Source organism: Lissotriton helveticus, chromosome 8, assembly GCF_964261635.1.
Source record: "Lissotriton helveticus chromosome 8, aLisHel1.1, whole genome shotgun sequence".
NCBI classification, from domain to species: domain Eukaryota; kingdom Metazoa; phylum Chordata; class Amphibia; order Caudata; family Salamandridae; genus Lissotriton; species Lissotriton helveticus.
In genome coordinates this window covers 843608851-843632354 of record NC_136069.1, presented here as the reverse complement: position 1 = coordinate 843632354, position 23504 = coordinate 843608851, and the positions used below count along the sequence as shown (strand labels likewise).

General features: G+C 45.6%; 1 protein-coding gene across 1 annotated transcript in view; it reads left to right on the top strand.

Annotated features, from left to right (window-relative positions):
- ZRSR2 (zinc finger CCCH-type, RNA binding motif and serine/arginine rich 2) overlaps positions 1-23504 on the top strand; it is a 211488-nt gene that overhangs the window by 109991 nt on the left and 77993 nt on the right. Inside the window, exon 8 of the mRNA XM_078657650.1 lies at positions 9506-9719. Within this exon, the coding sequence (XP_078513776.1) occupies positions 9506-9719 (214 nt within the window). The remainder of the gene's footprint in view (positions 1-9505; positions 9720-23504) is intronic.

Genomic DNA, 23504 nt, shown 5'->3' with positions numbered 1-23504 from the left:
TCGTGCCCCTCAGCAACAAGAACGCACTCCGCACCAACTGACAGCCAGGTCTTTAATGGGTAAGGGCGAAACAGGCAAAGCAATGTTCTTTGCAGTTTTCAGCAAGTCGATATAGCCTGACGCGTTTCAGCGCTAGATGCGCTTCCTCAGAGGCTCGACAAAGTTGAATATCCATATTGCCACGCACTTAAATTCCACTCGAAGGCCCGCCCTGTATAGGGCCGCATTGATTCTTGGGTTATGTAGTGCGTAGGCTGCTGCAAAGTTTAAAGATTTACAAACCCTGGATGGGCCTCGCAGAGTCTGTCCGCCCATGATCCCGCAAGCTGGTGTCCCATAATCACGGCTCTATGAATATCCAGTCGCATGGCCCCCAGTGATCGAGGGATGGTGCGCTCTTCACGGCAGGGACCGCCGTGTATAAATGAAAGCTCCTCGTGCCCCTCAGCAACAAGAACGCACTCCGCACCAACTGACAGCCAGGTCTTTAATGGGTAAGGGCGAAACAGGCAAAGCAATGTTCTTTGCAGTTTTCAGCAAGTCGATATAGCCTGACGCGTTTCAGCGCTAGATGCGCTTCCTCAGAGGCTCGACAAAGTTGAATATCCATATTGCCACGCACTTAAATTCCACTCGAAAGCCCGCCCTGTATAGGGCCGCATTGATTCTTGGGTTATGTAGTGCGTAGGCTGCTGCAAAGTTTAAAGATTTACAAACCCTGGATGGGCCTCGCAGAGTCTGTCCGCCCATGATCCCGCAAGCTGGTGTCCCATAATCACGGCTCTATGAATATCCAGTCGCATGGCCCCCAGTGATCGAGGGATGGTGCGCTCTTCACGGCAGGGACCGCCGTGTATAAATGAAAGCTCCTCGTGCCCCTCAGCAACAAGAACGCACTCCGCACCAACTGACAGCCAGGTCTTTAATGGGTAAGGGCGAAACAGGCAAAGCAATGTTCTTTGCAGTTTTCAGCAAGTCGATATAGCCTGACGCGTTTCAGCGCTAGATGCGCTTCCTCAGAGGCTCGACAAAGTTGAATATCCATATTGCCACGCACTTAAATTCCACTCGAAGGCCCGCCCTGTATAGGGCCGCATTGATTCTTGGGTTATGTAGTGCGTAGGCTGCTGCAAAGTTTAAAGATTTACAAACCCTGGATGGGCCTCGCAGAGTCTGTCCGCCCATGATCCCGCAAGCTGGTGTCCCATAATCACGGCTCTATGAATATCCAGTCGCATGGCCCCCAGTGATCGAGGGATGGTGCGCTCTTCACGGCAGGGACCGCCGTGTATAAATGAAAGCTCCTCGTGCCCCTCAGCAACAAGAACGCACTCCGCACCAACTGACAGCCAGGTCTTTAATGGGTAAGGGCGAAACAGGCAAAGCAATGTTCTTTGCAGTTTTCAGCAAGTCGATATAGCCTGACGCGTTTCAGCGCTAGATGCGCTTCCTCAGAGGCTCGACAAAGTTGAATATCCATATTGCCACGCACTTAAATTCCACTCGAAGGCCCGCCCTGTATAGGGCCGCATTGATTCTTGGGTTATGTAGTGCGTAGGCTGCTGCAAAGTTTAAAGATTTACAAACCCTGGATGGGCCTCGCAGAGTCTGTCCGCCCATGATCCCGCAAGCTGGTGTCCCATAATCACGGCTCTATGAATATCCAGTCGCATGGCCCCCAGTTTTCAGCAAGTCGATATAGCCTGACGGTTTGTAAATCTTTAAACTTTGCAGCAGCCTACGCACTACATAACCCAAGAATCAATGCGGCCCTATACAGGGCGGGCCTTCGAGTGGAATTTAAGTGCGTGGCAATATGGATATTCAACTTTGTCGAGCCTCTGAGGAAGCGCATCTAGCGCTGAAACGCGTCAGGCTATATCGACTTGCTGAAAACTGCAAAGAACATTGCTTTGCCTGTTTCGCCCTTACCCATTAAAGACCTGGCTGTCAGTTGGTGCGGAGTGCGTTCTTGTTGCTGAGGGGCACGAGGAGCTTTCATTTATACACGGCGGTCCCTGCCGTGAAGAGCGCACCATCCCTCGATCACTGGGGGCCATGCGACTGGATATTCATAGAGCCGTGATTATGGGACACCAGCTTGCGGGATCATGGGCGGACAGACTCTGCGAGGCCCATCCAGGGTTTGTAAATCTTTAAACTTTGCAGCAGCCTACGCACTACATAACCCAAGAATCAATGCGGCCCTATACAGGGCGGGCCTTCGAGTGGAATTTAAGTGCGTGGCAATATGGATATTCAACTTTGTCGAGCCTCTGAGGAAGCGCATCTAGCGCTGAAACGCGTCAGGCTATATCGACTTGCTGAAAACTGCAAAGAACATTGCTTTGCCTGTTTCGCCCTTACCCATTAAAGACCTGGCTGTCAGTTGGTGCGGAGTGCGTTCTTGTTGCTGAGGGGCACGAGGAGCTTTCATTTATACACGGCGGTCCCTGCCGTGAAGAGCGCACCATCCCTCGATCACTGGGGGCCATGCGACTGGATATTCATAGAGCCGTGATTATGGGACACCAGCTTGCGGGATCATGGGCGGACAGACTCTGCGAGGCCCATCCAGGGTTTGTAAATCTTTAAACTTTGCAGCAGCCTACGCACTACATAACCCAAGAATCAATGCGGCCCTATACAGGGCGGGCCTTCGAGTGGAATTTAAGTGCGTGGCAATATGGATATTCAACTTTGTCGAGCCTCTGAGGAAGCGCATCTAGCGCTGAAACGCGTCAGGCTATATCGACTTGCTGAAAACTGCAAAGAACATTGCTTTGCCTGTTTCGCCCTTACCCATTAAAGACCTGGCTGTCAGTTGGTGCGGAGTGCGTTCTTGTTGCTGAGGGGCACGAGGAGCTTTCATTTATACACGGCGGTCCCTGCCGTGAAGAGCGCACCATCCCTCGATCACTGGGGGCCATGCGACTGGATATTCATAGAGCCGTGATTATGGGACACCAGCTTGCGGGATCATGGGCGGACAGACTCTGCGAGGCCCATCCAGGGTTTGTAAATCTTTAAACTTTGCAGCAGCCTACGCACTACATAACCCAAGAATCAATGCGGCCCTATACAGGGCGGGCCTTCGAGTGGAATTTAAGTGCGTGGCAATATGGATATTCAACTTTGTCGAGCCTCTGAGGAAGCGCATCTAGCGCTGAAACGCGTCAGGCTATATCGACTTGCTGAAAACTGCAAAGAACATTGCTTTGCCTGTTTCGCCCTTACCCATTAAAGACCTGGCTGTCAGTTGGTGCGGAGTGCGTTCTTGTTGCTGAGGGGCACGAGGAGCTTTCATTTATACACGGCGGTCCCTGCCGTGAAGAGCGCACCATCCCTCGATCACTGGGGGCCATGCGACTGGATATTCATAGAGCCGTGATTATGGGACACCAGCTTGCGGGATCATGGGCGGACAGACTCTGCGAGGCCCATCCAGGGTTTGTAAATCTTTAAACTTTGCAGCAGCCTACGCACTACATAACCCAAGAATCAATGCGGCCCTATACAGGGCGGGCCTTCGAGTGGAATTTAAGTGCGTGGCAATATGGATATTCAACTTTGTCGAGCCTCTGAGGAAGCGCATCTAGCGCTGAAACGCGTCAGGCTATATCGACTTGCTGAAAACTGCAAAGAACATTGCTTTGCCTGTTTCGCCCTTACCCATTAAAGACCTGGCTGTCAGTTGGTGCGGAGTGCGTTCTTGTTGCTGAGGGGCACGAGGAGCTTTCATTTATACACGGCGGTCCCTGCCGTGAAGAGCGCACCATCCCTCGATCACTGGGGGCCATGCGACTGGATATTCATAGAGCCGTGATTATGGGACACCAGCTTGCGGGATCATGGGCGGACAGACTCTGCGAGGCCCATCCAGGGTTTGTAAATCTTTAAACTTTGCAGCAGCCTACGCACTACATAACCCAAGAATCAATGCGGCCCTATACAGGGCGGGCCTTCGAGTGGAATTTAAGTGCGTGGCAATATGGATATTCAACTTTGTCGAGCCTCTGAGGAAGCGCATCTAGCGCTGAAACGCGTCAGGCTATATCGACTTGCTGAAAACTGCAAAGAACATTGCTTTGCCTGTTTCGCCCTTACCCATTAAAGACCTGGCTGTCAGTTGGTGCGGAGTGCGTTCTTGTTGCTGAGGGGCACGAGGAGCTTTCATTTATACACGGCGGTCCCTGCCGTGAAGAGCGCACCATCCCTCGATCACTGGGGGCCATGCGACTGGATATTCATAGAGCCGTGATTATGGGACACCAGCTTGCGGGATCATGGGCGGACAGACTCTGCGAGGCCCATCCAGGGTTTGTAAATCTTTAAACTTTGCAGCAGCCTACGCACTACATAACCCAAGAATCAATGCGGCCCTATACAGGGCGGGCCTTCGAGTGGAATTTAAGTGCGTGGCAATATGGATATTCAACTTTGTCGAGCCTCTGAGGAAGCGCATCTAGCGCTGAAACGCGTCAGGCTATATCGACTTGCTGAAAACTGCAAAGAACATTGCTTTGCCTGTTTCGCCCTTACCCATTAAAGACCTGGCTGTCAGTTGGTGCGGAGTGCGTTCTTGTTGCTGAGGGGCACGAGGAGCTTTCATATATATATATATATATATATATATATATATATATATATATATATATATATATATATATATATATATATATATATATAAATATGTTCTACATTTTGCCATTAAAACACACACAAAAACCTAAAACAGAATCTCTTCCGTCCTTCTCATCCCTCCGTCTTATCCCAAACCTTTCCGTCTACCATGAACTTCTTCTTTCTCCAACTTTCACCCCTCCTTTTAGCCATGCAACCCAACTTACAAGCACAATTGACCACTACTTACAACAAGCATTGAAAATGCAATAGGTCTCGCCTTTAAATAAGTTAAAGCCATTTGCTTTGCTAATGGTATTGTATAGCAAAGCAAAGGGCTTTAACTTAATCAAAGGCGAGACCTATTGCATTTTAAATTTTTGTCTTTGTTCTAGTGTGTGTGGGGCGCAATAGCTCTTTGCTTTAAGAATAAATAGCCTTCTCATACATGGCTGCAGCAGTAACGGACGTTAGCGCCTCTTGGAGCAGACAATGTGGTAAGCAAGAGTCCTCTTTATGCTATGGCGTCTGTGGGCCTAGAGGCAACAGAGGGAGGTGACATGAATGTATTTTATAGCGGTCGTCAATATGTGCGCAATAACATAGCGCTTCGAGAGCAGGATTGATCAGGAGGAGCCTTGCTTCTGGGTATGACAATGAGCACACCTCACGTGGGTTAGCGTTCGACAGGGCCTGCATTTGCAGGGAATGCGGCACTCTGCCAGTGCCTTGCAAAGCATAGCGCCACGAGGTCATTCTAATGCCAATAGACCGCTACGCGCATTTCTGTTACCATAACTCAATATTGCTAACTCAGTTTATGCTTATTGTGCATACCTGAAATAAAATGAAATGTGAGGAAGACAAATAATTTGTAACGTGTTTCGGAGCTGAATAAATATCGCAGGAGGAGTGAAGGACAACACCTCGGCAAGAGATATTAAGATAGCGTGCTTTGTGGCTTTAAGGTGCACTATAAGCCAATTCTCTGCAAGCATCACTTACTTGTTCTGCAGAAGAATGATGTTCATTTACATTTTCCAGCTGACTTTGTGTTCACATTCATTCACATGCCGTCATTAAGTTTTTGGTCTGAAACCCTTTAATAGATTCCACAGCGCCGTTCCTTTGTGTCGGCGCGTGTCCAAAATCACTCTTTTTGAACAGAAGTATCGGTACTACATTTGATCGTTCAAAGGAAGCTTCTAAATACAACGAAAATCGCGATGGAAAAGATTTACTCTTACCCTGCTTCTCCGAAACAGTAGCACCTTGTAAGCCAAATGTCAGGACACGAAACCGAAAGTGCTTTGCATGTACTGCGTCATTCTGTGACTGCCCTCCCACTGTACTTTGATCAAGTGTAGCTTTAAAGAACCAGCGCTGTTTTTGTCCAGGCTCGCGGCTGGCCGAGATTAGATAGCATAGGAACTGTGCACGTGTTCAGAAAGAGAACCAATCCGGCCGAGGGTGGACCTAAGACGAGAGAACAATCACCGCCGCAGGCCGGAGGAAAACACCGGAAGCAGATGTCCGGCCCGCCGCCTGATTGTGGGCGGGGCCGGGAAGAGGTGTGCCCGCTCCCACTGCCTTGCGGAAGCTTTGCCTGTTGTCCTCCGGTCTCCCGAGTAGTGAGGGAGACCGGAGATGCCGTACCAGCCATGGCGGCGGGGGGGGCGCAGAAGAGGGAGCCCCCGCTGGAGAAGGAGAGACCGGCCCGCTGCAGACCGCCAGCCGACCCGGTGAGTCCCGATTAGAGAGGAGGGGCGTGAGGCCTCATGTATGCGGCGGCCGGGGGCGCTTCTATGTATGGGGGGGGTGGTGTCTCTGTGTGTGTGTGTGTGTGCGTGCGTGTGTGTAGGTGCGCTCCTGCGTGTGTGCGGTGGGGGGGGTTCGCGCGCGTCTCTGTGTGTGTGTGAGCCTTCCTGCCTGCGTGTGCATGTGTGTGTCTGTGGCAGGGGATGTGCACGGCGCCGGCTGGGCGTGCGCGCTCACGAGGTCGAATCTCGGCCTGAAAAAGCGCGTGCAACTTTGCAGTCCACATTCCCCTGAAAGTAACAGCATTAGTTGTCTCGCCCTAGACAGCAAAGCTTCGCTTTGCTTTCGTCTAGGCGAGACCTAAAAAATGTACTACTTCCCCATTTCTATTCTATTCATATCATTCTATCCCTACTGCAAACTTCCCCTTTTCATATCCATTCCTACATTCTATTCCCTACTCTAAACATGCATGGAAATAAAATTGTACTAACTACTAATCTGGGGTTCCGAAGTAACGTGCCACTCACTAAAAAGCCCTTCAATGCCTTGTATGGGGTCGTAAGTGCTATATAAATACATACACAATTACAGTAAATATTATTATATCATATTAGCTAAGGGGCGATCAACAAGCTCGAATATTACTACCCTCACAGTCTACTCCATAATAAAAGAATTAATCCAAATGTTTTAAGAGTACATACAAATTAATAAAAATGCTCTTTGTCACACCTATCGTATACTCTCATGTTAGGTTTTCAGGACTTTTTTTGTCTCCTTCATCAGGACCACAATTTGGTTTTGCTTAAACAGTCAATATATAAACATGTGCTTTCAAATGTTGAAGTCTATAAATGGAAAATATGCTGAATCCCTAAATTCACAGAGATTAGACAGCACAAAACACATTTATTAAACATAATGTCATCATCATCAGTTTTTAAATAGTTAACTTGAGAGTAAAGTAGAAACGTAATTTCTCCCAGGTGTAAGTCACTTTCACATTTACACTGTTCACAAAAACAGACTCATTATATTGAAAAAGGTGCACGACCTTCAACAGAAGCAGCTCATTGCCTCATAATTATCAGTATTGGGTTTAGTAACCTGCCCATATGTCTCTACAGACGTCAAAATTTGTTGAGCATGCTTGGTCCAATATTACATTGTGGTCCCCCACACAATCTGTTCATAATGCATCCTTTAAGCATGAGGTGATATATCGTGAAAGCTGTATGTTAAGCCATAGCATAAGGCAGACCTTTCTATCATGTAATTATAATCTCATCATTGTTATTTGTATCATAGAACTATTGTAGTGTCCTGTACTATTTTTATTATTTTTTAAGAGCTGTCTTCAGGCTTATGTGACCTGTTATAAGTTTGAGGAGGCAGATGTAATACATGGCCTCTTTCTGGGACCAAGTGAACTGGACTGGATCCATTCCATATGAACTCTCCCATCAGTCAAGCACATTCCACAGTAGTCTGTGAGGGTAACTTTTGGATAGGAACTCTAGTCATAATATTCTTTGTTTGACACTGCTATAGGAAGAACTGCAAAGCTGCTGGTGAGAGACAGCTTGTTTTTGGAGTGCTGGTTCATTGATGTGCCAGATAATGTTGTAATGGTCTTATATATGGATGAGTATATGCAACAATCAAAATACAAGGTGCTATCAATCGTTGTGGAGATGGCATCTTGCAGGCTGTTGTTAGTTTGTTTGGATAAAACAATGCCTCCTCCAAAGTAAACACTCTTACTTTGCGATTGTCTAGAACGGCTCTCAGATAGAGGATGGTCTCTTGTTTTTTACCACACATACTTATGCGAGAATAAATAGGAGCCTCATATCTTGTTGTAGGACGGCTGTAGGTTTAGTGTCTGGTAGATTAATTTTGAGAAACTTATTTTTTTTTCTGATATGTTGTGCTATAACCGCTATGCACTTCGACTAGAAGCGTGGGGCCAATTTCAGGCCCCAGTTGCCACAGTACTGTGTCATCTTCCACCTTTAAGAAGAAGCTGTCTGCAGAAATCCATCAGTTTTGCAACATGCCAAAATGATGTTGTATTACAGTAATATCTTTCACCTAGTCTAATCAGGCTTGCAGTTCCCTCAATCAAGGAACAGTTTGCGATCTTAACATCATGCAGAAAACCCCCCTCCTAGGCTTCCTTCTTTATTATATTAGTGATCAAAGATTTTTTTAGAAGGCAATAAAAGTGCTCTGTTCTGTTAAGAAACTTTATTTTCCATGGGTACTTCATATTGTCATTTCCCAAGATAAAAGAAGCTGCATTTGGAATCTATGCAAAAATCCTTACTTAAGCGTGAGAGGCAGCTTTTCTTTCCTTGTGGCGACGCTATTATTGAGATAGGTTCATTCCTTACTAGACAATGTTATGATTCGGGCATGTGGACAAATGCCTCAGTGAGGTAGTTCTCTCTCTTATCCTCTTTGGCTGATCATCCTTACATGTTATTTATAATACCAATGCTTCCATGCACCAGTATCTATGGAATGAGCTTTTGATTAATTTTAGTGGTAACACCCATGAATGAAGATCACATAATGGAGTAAGAAAACTAAGTTATTTATAATTTTAGTTCTCTGTCAGTGGCATTTTTATTGAAGCCATAAATAGCCCACCCTCCTCCTCAATGAGGCTTAAGTAAAAATCAGAAAATTGATATGAAGTCAAAATGAGCGAGATGGTCAGCCGCACAGCAGAGCACTGTGTCTGTAGTGGAATTGCTGTAGCCTTTAAAACAGAACAATTCCCTTCACTCTTTGAAAGCTGGTTCACATTACAGTTTAATTTATTTTAATTTTTTCTTTTAATATGCTGAATCTGCACTCTTTTTTTTCTTTTTAACTTGTCTGTTAATTATGATTGTCTTATTTTTAAACGAAAAACAAAAAAACTAAATTTAATTCATTTAATGTTTCCCTGGAGATAAGCTCATTAAAACAATGCTTTTAATAGAGAAATGTTCTCTTTTAACACAACCAGCAATGTTCTTAATTTTTGTCTTAAATTAGCATTTCCGTGAAGGAGAACTTGGATTAAAATCAGTAATTTTACTATCTCTTATTACTTTAAACATTTTGGCAGGTGTTCGCGCAAGCACGCCCATCCAACTTCCAGCCCAACCCTCCTCATCAGAGGTATGTTTGTTACATTTGGAATGGAGCAGTCCAGGAGGGATGACTATGACACAGATTCTGGTTTGGAGTACGGCGAGGATGAAATCTATCACCAGTTTCTAGAGTTCTACAGTGATGCTGTTCCTGAATTTAAGAATGTGGGAAAAGTCATTCAGTTCAAGGTATGTGCACATTAATATTTAAGTTTGGTATAGGATTTTATTCTTGAGCTGGCTTTTTCTTTAGTATTCCTTGTTTAGGTTGGCCTTTGCTCTTACGATGTTTCAGTTGAAGAAGCTTATTTTGTTTTCTTGCCTGATATCTTTATAGTTCACTGCACTCCCCTTTAAAATGGTATTTCCTGTAGGTGTGTTTTTTAATTTAACTGAAAAACCACTAAACAATGTTCACCATATTTGCTCAGCATGAAAGTCATTCAGTCACGGAGTGGCTTTTCTTGGGTTGGTGAACATGTAATCAGCCGGTTTGGAGATATGGCAAAATGTGTGTGCCAAGTATGTCAAACTGTTACTTTATTGGCGTTTGTTCGCAATCAGTGGACAGCGCATACACAGAATGTTGCAGATGCAAGCTGTAATAACATACAGTATCAGTTTGTTATCAGTATGAATTTGATGTCCCTTGAAAGATCACAAACAATCCTAGCTATAAAAACAATGCTGTCTACACACACCCTGAAATACACAGTTAGTTTACCCAGCCTTCTTGACCTCTTATGATGCTAAGGCTATCACCTGTACTGATCCTCAGCACAGAGGAAGAAACTGAAGGTAGCGAGGCTGAACATGCCTACAGACCAGGACAATTAAGTGTAGAATACATTCCTGACTGCGATTTGGCTTAGAAAGAAGCTGGGCATCCTAGTCATATCCCTTCCGTAGTAAGGGCTGTGGTCGTGAGTTTAAAGAATGCTATGCAAGACTAACCTTGAAACTGGGATCCACCATCTATGGCCCTCTCAAGCAAAGCTATGCATAGGAGAAATGAAGAGACCATAGTATCAGGTTCCTTTTGATTTTGCAACAACTGATGGTGCCATACCTGAGTTATAAATTACTGTTCTACCTCTTCTCCTGCCACCACATCAGCCACCATTGTCACACTGCCTCATATCCCACAGCAGAAGGATAAGCGATAAGGGAGAAGAGAAGAGCGAAGAGGTGAAGATCAGAGAAGTAGTAGTTGCAGTTCAGTGTGGAGATAGGCAGGAAGATATTGATCAAGCCAGCAAGGGGTAGTCAGAAAGTCATCCTTTTTGCCCGGATCACCCCCATGTTTTTGACTGATACTGGTGGGTACTGACTCTGATTATTCACTGTGCTCTGCTAACCAGGCCCAGGGCCAGTACTCTGTTTAAAAGGTATATGTTTAATTAGGTGTAATTGCAATTGGTACTGACAACCTACCTGTAAGTCCCTAGTATATGGTAGGGCATGTAGGTTTAGATGCCCAGTCGATTTTAATGACCTTAAGTGTGCACTGCTGTGGTGCCTCCTGTCATTTTAAAAGCCAGCCTGCCTTTCAGGCTGCTTTTACAATAAAACAATGTCTAAATTTGACTTTGGAATTAAAGGTACTTCCAGAGTCTTAAACTACCTTGTTTTTTACATATACGTCACCTCTAGTGTCTGCCCTAGGTGACCCAAGCGTAGGGCGCCATGTTAAAATAAGCAGGGTCATTATAAAATATGTTTTATATGCCCTAATGAGGGAAAAACTGCCAATTTCGTTTTCCCCGTTGCAGTACATTAGCTCCATAAGCTAATATGGGAAGGCTTTATTTAACATTAATAATGTCTGTCTTCGGACAGGAGTGAGCTAAAATAATAATTCAAAATGTCAAATTAATAGTGGTAATGAATCCAACAACTTGCCATGGTAGGATATATTATAATTATTACAGGAAATAAGTGATGGAACTACTTTCCTAAAGTTACCCAGTTCAACCCTGTAGCAATCTCTTCTGATTGGCCAGCCGTTGACAGGCTGAGCCAAGCTGCATTAATGAGGTGTGAAGTGACCTGGGCTGAGACAAAGGAGACATCTGGTGGGTGGAGATTTGCAGCAGTAGATGCCAGGAAAGGTAGGGGGCTAGGTAGCCAAGCTGGATTTCAGAGGGAGAAAGACTGTGAGGACAGGAACCAGGCCCATCCCCACTTCCTGCACCCCCAACAAGGTGGGAGCCCCTGTAATTGAATTAGGAGAGGGGGTGAAAGGGGAGTGTAAGGAAAAGTTAGCCACACCTGTGGGTTGGATTAGCCCGACTTGAACCTCCAGGAGAGATTTTCACCATTTTGATTTTTGTGGAATAATGCTTTCTTGGACAAGAAAATGCCACACCTAAGGGCAAGTGGTCATCACTGAGGGTGGCACCTTGAGGAAAATTGAATTTTGCCCTGTCATGTGTCCCTACGTGTTCCCCATTAAATGTTATATGTGCATGATCGATATGCATATTCATCCCTTGACCGAATAAAGACGCAATTACAGTTGTGTCCAACGTTAGTATGCCAGTTATCCAGTCCCCCCGAAAGCAACGAGTATTAGGCCTATGTTGCCAACATTTTACATTGTGCACGTTAATTCATCGAGTTGTCCCCGTTTCTAGGCCTCAAAGGGCCTGGACACCAGATTCAGTCTCAAGTCTCCTGAAACCTGCTCCGAGGAGCGATGCAGCCCCTCCCGCATCCCTGACCCTTCACTTACTTTCTGCCAAGCAGCGCGGTGGCCGGTCTGGCCTGCCTGCCTGTCTGCCAAGAATATGTTATGCCTCTAGTTATCAGTTCAGCTCCCCGGCTTCACATTCCTAGCTAACGAACCGCATAAACATCTTCAGCTATAAGTCTAGTCTTCCTGTCTCCATGCAAGAGAATTACTGAATTAATGTCCATAGAAGATTCATAGCACACGCAATACATAAAGAAATATATGCATGCACCAGCCTTAGTGACAAGTAGCCTTTACCTTGATGACTTTTAGATTCTATCAACATGTTCTCCAAACACGAGATATCAGATATGCTATAGGTACATGTCGTCCTGACATCCTAGACTTTAGTCTCCTCTTCTAGTGCCAGAAGTCAGAGCCCCCAGCTCTCCCCAGTTACACGTCATGGCCCGTTTGCGCGCACCAGTAGGTTAAAGGGTCCAGCTGCCCAGGTAGCCCCCTCCATGTATCCACCCATTCATGACACTTCTGTGACGTTTACATCACATGTCTTCGTGCACGCCCTGTGCACGCCTTCTTTTCACGCCCATATGTTCTTATCTTTCGTTTTTCACTTGTTACGCCTACTGTATTCAATGCAATTGTACTGTTTTACTATATATACTGTATAATGTTAATGAGACGTCGCAGCTGCCATTTCATGCCATTCCATGTCATTTCCTTTTCCTTGTGTCTGTCCCTTCCTGAACCCTTGCGGGTGATGGAACCCGATGGTCCATTGGCTCGAGCCATCTGATTAAAGCCCTTATGACTCAGACACCTCGGATTCTGCCTCTTATTTATTGAGCTATCCTTTTCCAGTTAATGCATAGAAAAATAGTACCGGTAATTATTTATTTATTTACCACAACCTTGCACCCCTTTGGTCAGGGTACCCCCGCTTCTTGCCACCCCTGAAACCTAGATAAATATGGAAGAGATTCCCTGCAACTTAGACCCCTGCCTGGAAAGACGAATAAGAAGGACTGCCCTACTGAACCCCTGGCCTGCACCAAGAAGGACTGCACTCATAAGGACTGCACCTGCTGCACACTCTGGGCTTCACAAAAGAGAACTTTGGATTGCCTTAAAAGTTTAAGGAGTGACTCCCCGCAAGCAACAAATATAAACAAACTTCAAGAGGTCACCTGCATCAACTCCACCAAAAAGAGCCCAGCTGACCAACGTCCTATGGACTTTAAAGGATTGGACCATGTGCATTAGGAGAATTGTAGTCCCAACTCTCCAAGGTGCAACTCAAAGCTTCTGGAACCTTGGCTGGTGTTGTGGACACTTCAAGCCCCTATAAGGGCCTTCTGAAAGAAGATCCAGAAGTTTATAATCATTTTGCGAATTTTTGTGAAAAAGCTCCATAACTTGACCAACCTGTCATCAATAGTCAGTGCAGCAACATCGAACCATGACCTAGCCTGAAATTCAGCCTCGTCCCGCTAAAGCTCTGGAGCTCTTCGTCATCCACACCGTCGTCGACCCACAGCCAGCCTATAGCCTAGAGACTCGCTCCACGTCGAAAGAAAAAGAACCAAAAAAATGGCTATGTGCAAAGGTTAAATTTTGACCGGCCCCAACCACCCCATCGTATTTGACCCAATCACCATCGCGGTCGGCCTGAAACTTTGACTTGGTCCCGTTCAAGCACAGCCAGATGTCCTCGGTTGGCGCTTTATGCTTTTAAGCACTTGAAAGCATGTTTACATTTAATCTTCAAAAAATCATATCTCCGGTTCCCTACATTGGATCTTTGTTGTTTTGGTGTCATTGTAAAGATAATAATAGTTTCTATCTTTAGAAATTGGTGTTGGAATTTTATTGTGTGTCATGTCTTTGTATTTATGGTACATGGTGTATTTTAAATTCTTTACACACCTGACTCCTAAGTTAAACCTGACTGCTCGTGAGCCAAGCTACCAAGGGTTGAACAAGTACTAATTTATTGAGACTTTACTGTACCTTATTTGTGATTGTAGTGTTGCTACTAGCTCCAGGTACCTACCTGCACCTACTAACAAACCACCTTCCAACATGGGTGAAGGGACTATGCAGTTTCTCAAGAAAAACAGAAGACTGTGCCCAAGGCAGATTAGTTTGTCAGCAAAATGCTCTAGAGGAAGCATGTTGCAGAGACGCAGCAAGGGATAAGAACTGGTGTGAATGCCTTTTGCTTCTTATCAGTACTCCAGGAATAGCATCAGGCTACTTTGTGGGGCCCCAGAACATCCCATTTGTCCGGAGGTGGGTTCTCCTTCAGAAACCTCCCCGATTCCTATAATGGCAGAGGCATAATTCCACCTTCAGGAATTCCATCAAAACATCTTCAGTTTACTTCCTAGTAGAGCAGTAGAACACGTGCCCAGAACCCACTGCAATAATGGCTTCTGTTCCAGATTCTTTATAGTGAAGACAAATGGCAGATGGTGTCCTATTCTAGTTCAAGGGAGCTCAACAAGTTCCTCAAGATGCAGTCTTTCAGGATGGTCACTCTTCGGAAGATTCCCTTGTTTCTACAGAAAGGAGAGTTATGTACCACCTATGTGCAAATTCCATATCCCTACACAGACAAAGCCCACAGGCAGTTTCTGCGCATCCTAATGACGAGGAAGCATTATCAGTTTAAAGTACTTCCACTGGGCCTGAAATATGCACTGAGAATTTCCAGCAAATGCCAAACCTAGCCGCTGTCCAACTGAGTAAAGAGGGTTATCAGTTAAGTGTGTACCTTGACAGTTGACTCTTGAAAGCACCACCAACACAAGAGGCAAGTAGTCAGCGGAAGCCTTCCTTGTACACTTTTGATGTGGGGCAATTGCTCTAAAAACTAAGAATCAATTTGCAGTATCGCTCCACAAAGGGTCTCTGGTTTGAGGAGAACAAGAATTTTTATATTAACTTTTTGAGTTGCACATAACACGTCATGGCTTGGAAGCAATCCTGCAGAGTTTCAAAAAACAATCAGTACTAATATATACACACAACACAACCTCTGTGTGTTACCTTACTAAACAAAGAGGCACAGAGCCTTGCAACCTTTCCAAGTAGGCCCACTTATTTTGGGATTAGGTGAGGTCCAACATCCCTGCGGAATATTCTCAATGATGATAAGACAGATGCGTTGAGCTGCTCCCTCTTGGACTATCACAAATTGAGCCAGTACCAACTGCAGATATCTTCATCATCAGAATAAAAAATTCACAGCAGACACTGACAGCCATTGTCACAGGAGGGTGGATTTTCAATGCCTTTTGGTACATCTTTCCTCCTTTTCTACTGGTCTTGAGGGTCCTCAAAAAGGTGAGAGTGAACCATGTACTTTGATTTTAAGTTTTTGTTCACCCATTTTCTGTGGCTGTCTTATCATTCACCTTGAAGTAATAAAAAGCAGCTCGGACAGATGTTACACCACAACCTAAAGTCCTTGAAATTCAAAGCTTGGTTCCTTACCACGAGAGTTCAGATTCTTGTCCATTCCTTTTAAATGCAGACAGATCTTTGTACGAGCTTGCAATTCTCCCACCATTAGGACTAATAATGCCAAATGGAATTGCTTTTGAGTTTTCTTTGCCGAGAACTTATTGGACCCACTCTTGTCGCAACCCCTTCAGGTTCTATTATCCCTGCTAGGCATAGCTAAAGTGGGGAGTCCATTATAAAAGTGTTTTTTGGCATATTGGTGCAAACCCTACAAAAATACCTGTTTGTATCTGAAGACATAATACAGAATGTGAACATATTCTCATTTTTCAAGAAATTTGCACAAAATTGGGTTGCATTGCTTAAAAGGGCAGGCCTGCATCATGGAATGCTAATGAGGGAAATGTTGCCATAATATCTGGAGTTTGGCAATACCAAATAGATGTTGGTTTTCCATGGGAATGTAGTATGCAAATCAATTAAACAATCTAGGCGCAGATCACTACATTTTGGCAGAATCACAGTTTATGGTGCACTGTTCATTTGACGATGGATATCAAATTCAGGACTATATGCAAGGTATAAATACTATACATTTTCTAATTCTGTGCAGCCTAAGGAATCAAATGGTGCAAACCCAGACTTCCCTTTTTCTGGCAGGCCTTCCAGGAGAATGCACTGAACATGACGTTTGTTTGATTTTGTTTAGCAATCATCTCCAGTCTCCCACATACATGAATATATCCCTGTTGAGCTTCATCCAAATCTAAATTTCTCTGGGGTCCCTGAGTATGGGGTAATCAGGCATGTGTGAACTTTTTTTGGGTTACGGTTAACACGGTCATTATACTGCGTGCAGTTCATTCTATATATTTCAAAAGCAAACTAGAGCAAAATGCTAGTTTAGGGAAGCTGTCTTTCAGTTGCCGGTATCACCCCAAGGCTTTGGCGAAAGCTACCACTACAATATATTTTCATCATCTATCGATCCTAAAGTTTCAATGGCTGGCCAAGATAGGGTGCTGAACTCGGAGAGTCTAGTGTCATACAGTGGAGGGGTGTCGTACAGTGGAGGACAGTGCAGTGTCGTAGAGTGGATTTGAGTAAAGTTGAGTGGCGTAGCATATAGTGGAGTAAAGATTCATACAATAGAGTGTAGTCTATTAGAGAGCAGTAGAGTGTACTGGTGTAATGTAGAGTTGAGTTAAGTGTCATGAATTTGAGTGGGGTCTCATAGACTACAGTGGAGTTCTGTGTTGGAAAGTGTTGTACAGTGGAGCATACGGGGATATATTGGAGTACAGTCTCGTAGAGTGACATCGAGTGTAGTACAGTTTTGTAGAGTGGAGATGCATAAAATGGAGGAGAGTGCAGCAGAGTGGAGCTGTGTAGAGTGGTGTGTCAAACAGTGGAGTAGAGTGGGGTAAAGTATGGTAGAGTGGAGTGTTATGGTCTAGAGTAGAGTGGCCTGATGAAGTATACAGTGGAGTTAAGTGTCATAGAGTGGAGTGGTCTGGTGTGCCATAGAGAGGACTAAAGTGAAGTGCCACAGAGTGCACTACAGTGGTGTAGAGTAGAGTACGGTATAGTGTGGCAGTGTGGAGTGGCATAGAATGGAGTAGAGTTAAGTAGCATAGAGTAGCATAGAGTAATGATCAGTGGAGTAGTGTCGTAGTGAGAAAATGAGGTTCTGTTGCAGCCCCCCTCCGCATCCCGCCCCCCTCACACATACACACACGCACACTTTTTGATGCAATGTTGACTGTAGAGTACTGGGTCCCTGCTGTCCAGGTTCCCAGTACCAGTGTTCTTTCCCTAAAGCTGTTTCACAATTGGCCCTTCAGGCCCTCTGTAAGTCCCTAGTAAATGGTACCTGGGTACCTAGGGCATTGGTACCCTCACCTAGGCCATGCAGACTGCCACTGCAGCATTCAGGTCCTGGTGCAGACAAAGCGAAAAAGTCAACTTGGTACACTGCCTGTGCGCTATGTCAACTATCACAGCCTCAGGTATAGGTAAGTCGCCCCTCTAGCATACCTCACAGCTCTTAGGCAGGGTGCAGTGTATCCCAGGTGTGGGCATTTCTGCATGAGCAAATATGCCCCTACAATATTTAAGTCCATTATTAGATATTGCAGGTGCCAGGGAAGCCATAGAGAGTATGTGTGGTGGAAGCTTGATAGCTTGAGTTCCCCAGCACCATGATGACTTCTCTGAAACTAGGAGTATTTGCTCAATTTGCACCCAACACCTCTGGCCCGTCTCCTGGTCGACAACTACCACACAACAGGTTTCCCAGCGTTCCTGACCTCAAGTCCAGCATTGGCTGACCCCTCCTGGACTCCACGACAACGACTGCAGCCTGAATCGAGAGACTCCTCCCTGACCGCAACCAGCTCCGATAAGAAGAATCTGGCATCTACGGATGCCCCTGCACCCGAAGCCCCTGGGCCTTAGTGAACTGAACCAACGGTGCCCCTACGACTCGCTACACCTCTACTTACATCTTCTGTTGCTGATCTCCCTCCATCAGCCTCTGGTGTGACACCTGTAGCCTGTTTGTCCTAAGCAAGCTATCCATTGAAAAGCATTTGGCGCCCAACACTGTATTTGCACCCTGCACCCAGCAGCCCCTGTGCCGCTGGTGGTGTATGTTTGGTGCTGTTTTGTGGCCCCCCAGTGCTTGCTTTTACCCCCAAAGCTTGGCCCCTGCAACCAATTTACCTACCTGCAAGCAGTGTGGCTTCGAGCACCCCTAGTGTCCTTTGAAAGCATTGGGGCAAACTCTGATTTTGACCTTTGCACCCGGCCACCCCTGTGCCACTGGTGGTGAAGTTTTTGTACTCACCTGACCCTTGCACTTTGCTGTCCTTTGGTCTCGAAGACTGGAACTGTAAATTGTGTACTTACCTGTATAACCACATTATTGTTTTTCTCCGTAGGATAACATTGAGCTTTTTTAAAATTGCACTAAGGGACTGATTACGAGTCTGGCGGTCCTTGGACTGCCAGACTCGTGGTGGGGCAGCGGTGGAGGTCTTGAGACTGCCACATTACAACCCTGTTATTGACGTTCCCCTTGCTCTGCCTATTTTATAGGCACCGCCGTGGGAACGCCAAAGGAATCGCCCGCCAATGGTTAAAAAAGTAATTAAATGGCTGGCGGTTCTCCCACTAGTTTGGCGATGCGGCACCAGGGTGGTCCCTGCGCCACACAGTCAATCTTGTAAACGGCCTATTAGTGTCGACTTTTGAAAGTCTTAAATATTTTTCATGGAAAATAAACAAAGCTTATTTTATAAAATTGATGTGTGTCCCGTAATGGGCAATGTTGTGCAATAAACGTCTTACACTCCTCTGTGTTAGGCCTAAGGCTGTTCGCCCACCCTCCTCATACTGATTCATTTCAGCCCCAGCCACCATTTTATTTCTTCTTTTTTTTTACGATCCTGGTTTGTTTGTTTTTAAATTATTATTATTATTATCTTTTTTTGGGGCTGAGGGCGTTCACTCTGGGTCACCTCATGGGGCCAATGGAGTTTGGATATATATATGTATGCATGTATGTTGGTTTGTTAGTTCAGGACAGGGGATTAAGTTCCTGAGTCATGTAATGGCTGCCAGCAAAATGTATCTCACGTTACTGGGAGCCAATCAGAGCACTTGTTCCAGCAGCAGCAAATTGTCCCAAGGGAAAAAAGCTCCCTGGGTGAATCAGATGACTGTATGTTTTCGAATTGTGTGTCAATTATTTAATTTTGACATTATACAAATTATGTTATAAATAATTAAAATGAATGTAATGTGAATTATATGTGATGTTTTTATATCATATCAGCCTTGAAAAAGCCCCAGGCGTGCCCACCATAAGAGGCAAAACACATGTTCGCTGTGAATCATATGTAACATGGTGCATCAACTTTGAAGATTATAATAAAATATTGTTTCCAACAGGATGATTCATGGACGTTAATGTCTAATTTCTGTTTTGGAATCTTGAAAGTTGTAATACAAGGATACAACATATTTTTCGACTACTTTAACATATTATATATGCCTAGTTACAAAGCAGCATACAGATGTCACAGCAGAGGAGGCAGGATATTATTCACAGTTATTATAGATGTTCTGTACCTGAGAGTTGTCGCATCATTGGTTATACTGATAAGTCACACTTTGTCAGTTGGCTCTTGATAGCCATTGTAAGAAATTGGGTTACTGGTTGAGGGAGGTGAAAGCCTTACACCACCAGCAACCACAATCCCTGTCAGGGTGAAGTCACAAGTAAACCTGTTCTCAACCATCTGGTAGCTTGGCACAGAGCAGTCAGGCTTAACTTAGAGCAATGTGTCTAGTATTTATGCAGCACTTTAAACAGTAACAAAGTGAAAACACAACACAGGAAAAATCCCACACCAATTTTGAAAAACAGAGTACATTTTAATAAATAAAACAAGACCACAATGACAAAAATCCAGTCAGTAGAACTGAAGATGCTCAGTTGTAAAGATCCCAGTGAAAAAAAACACCAAAAAGCACAAAGCGCTAGACTGGTACAAACTCACAAGTTCAGGCCGACCATAATGGAGCGAGAGCTGGCTACAGGGACCCAATTAGGCCTGTCGAACAACAGTACCTTAAATCCTTGTTGCGGAGCATTGCGAGGTTCCATGTTGATGATGTGTCACGCAGCTGAGGCGAGACATCGGTTCTGAGGAGTTGTGACTCTGCGATGCGAGGACCTGCGTCGTTGTCGAGGATCCAGTTGACGAGGGCTTGCATTGTGAAGTCCAGCATTGAGGATGCGTCACACAGTCAAAACTATGCATCTGTTCCAAAGGGCTGCAATGTCATAACTTGTGTAATCGTCAAGGGCGCGGTTTACAAGATATTTGCATTGCAAGGACCTGTGTCAGTGAAGCTTTCCCACTGCGGCGGTTCCAATGGGGCTGTGGGTCGATGCTGAGTCCTTGTGCTCAGAGAATCTTTGCAGCAGAGGTGATGAGTTGGTTCTGCTTGTGTTTCTGCCATGAAGCAGAGGAGATGCGTCAGTGCTGCTGGATACACAGATGGGCTGGCAGAGCATGCTTTGGCAAATGTCCAAGGTTCCAGGACTGAGTTGGCACCACTTGGCAGAGTAGATCTCACAGTTGGCAGAGTCCAGGTGCTGGGTTCAAGATTGTTGAAGCCTCCTGTTCCTGAGGCTCTAGTCAGGAGTCCAGCCATTTAACCCCTAAAGTTACTTTAGGGTCCTGGGTTCAACAGATGCCTTCTCACCCAGGTAAGAGGGCAGCAGGTCAGCACAGCAGTCCAGCACTTTCAGCAGCACAGCAGTCCTTCTCCCTAGCAGAGTTTCCACAAGTCCAGAAGTATACTGCAGAGTTGGTGTCTGGGGTCCAATATTTATACTTGGCCTCCCTTTGAAATGGGAGCAGATTAAAGGGGTTTCTGCTTGAAGTCTGCAGTCATCCTACCTTCCCTGTCCTGGCTCCAAACTAACCACAGAGGGGTGTGCATCCCTTTGTGTGGAGGTAGGACGCAGCTTATTCAGGTGTTATTGGGTCTGTGCCCAGTTCCACCCTCCCATCCTACCAGTGATGGCCCATCTACGCATACCTAGGCTCTCTATTGTATGTGGCTGTTTAGGAAGAAATGCAAAACCCAACTGTCAGCTACACCCAGTCAGATGACCCAGAGACAGGCTGGAGGCACTAAATGACCAAGGCAGGAAAATGCCAACTTTCGAAATGTTTTTCAGAATTGTAATTTAAAAACCGACTGCACCATAAGGTAGGAATTTTCATTCCAATTTCAAAGACACCAATAATGAATTGATTACCTATTCCCATTTGGAAATTATCACAAATGATCACCCATTAAATGTAATAAGGTAACTCCAATGTTATCCTATGGGAGAGGTAGGCCTTGCAGCAGTGAAAAACGAATTTAAGAGTTTTTCACTACCAGGAACTAAAAGGTACATGTCCAACTTTTTAAATACACTGAACCCTGTCTTCTGTGATGTCCAGGGCCTACCTTAGGGGTGAGTTATATGTTCTAAAAAAGGTTTAAGCCTGGCAAAAAGAAGGTTTGTTTTGCCAGGGCGAGATGGCAGTTTAAAACTGCACACACAGGCTGTAATGGCAGACTTGAGACAGGTGGTTTGAAGTGCTACTTCAGTGGGTGGCACAATCAGTGCTGCAGGCCCACTAGTAGCATTTAATTTACGGGCCCTGGGCATAGGTATTCCTACTTTATTAGGGACTAATGAGTAAATATGCCAATTGGTTATAAGGCAATTATACCATGTGTTCGAGGCATGTGGGCTGCTGAATTTATATCTGTGCCTAGTGTTGGGTCCGGATGATTGCACATTGTTGTCCTGGAAGAGTCTTCGAAGTATCACGAGATAGGTGGCTCCTCCCCTGGACTACAGTGTGCATGGGCATCCTCTCCATCCTCAAATAGTTTTTTTCCGCCATTGGGTTCGGATGTACTTTCTTAACTCACGTTCGGAATATATATAAAAACTTTTTCACAAGGCCAAAAGGCCTTCGGGGCGTCGGTATTGTCTTTCGTTCGGTGCCTCGTACTTGTTCCAGTTCTTCGAGTTCTTCGAGCCGGACGTCGTTGCCTTTTCGACACCAAAGGCCCCATCCACGATCGGCGATGGAACGGAGTCCGTTCAAACGATGTCCTGTTTGCAACTCCAAATACCCTCACATCGATGTGCACCCGGTGTGCAATAAATGTCTATCACCGGACCACGACGAGGCCAGCTGCATGGCCTGTTCTCGATTCAGGTCGAAGAAAACTCTTCGGCTTCGACGCGCCGCAAGACAGTCGGCACGGGAGTCAGCGCCCAACCCGGAGAACATCTTCGAGGCTGACGACGAAGAGGGTGTAGAAGAAGTGGATCCTGATCAACAGTCGGATCCCGCGTCGGAGCAGAACTCGAACTATGATGAGGACGAAGAGGAAATCTACGTCCATGATGAAGACATCGTCGAGGTAGGAGACGACGCACAAGCCATCGGAGCCGTCGGCGAAAACTCAAGCGATAATAAAGACTCTGTACCTTCCAAGGCTCAGGTCGCAAGGGGGGTGTCCACCCGAAGATCGGAGCGACTAAGCCTGTCTCTACAGTCAAGCACGTCACGCTCACGTCATCGACGTCCGGGTCCAAAGATGGTGACGCTACCAAAGGCCTCAAGGCTCAAAAGACTCTCGATCCGAAGCTTCGTAAGCCACTAATGGTCAAGGCCTTCGAGTCAAAAACCAAAATCGACCCGAAAGAACATATCAAGTCGAAGCAAAGGAGCGTACCTGCTGCGCATCAACAGCTCGAGTCGACGCATGGCCATAAACAACATGCTGAACTGTCGGAGTCGGTCGGATCGAAAACAACGCCTCCCTCAAAGCAGGTCAGTCCGTCTTCAATGCTTACGGCGCTGATAAAGTACGGACTGCCCCCAAACGCACGACCTAAGGCGGTCCAGCTCCAAAAGGGCACCGACACATCCAAATCATTGTCGGTAGCCTCAAAAACTCAGCCCATGGAGGAGGATGATAATCAGTCGAAACTATTCATCGACTCCGATTCAGGAAGACTCACGATTTATAAAAGGAAAATCATTCCAGAAAATCCTATGGAGTCATACAAAATACCACTCAAAAAGAAAAGGGACTCTGCCACCTCACCTGCTCTTTTTGAACCTATACAGTCCTATGGACAGGACTGTACCTATTCTCCCACACATGCCACTGAGGATGTAGAGGAAGGGTACAATGAAGAACAGTTTAATTATCCT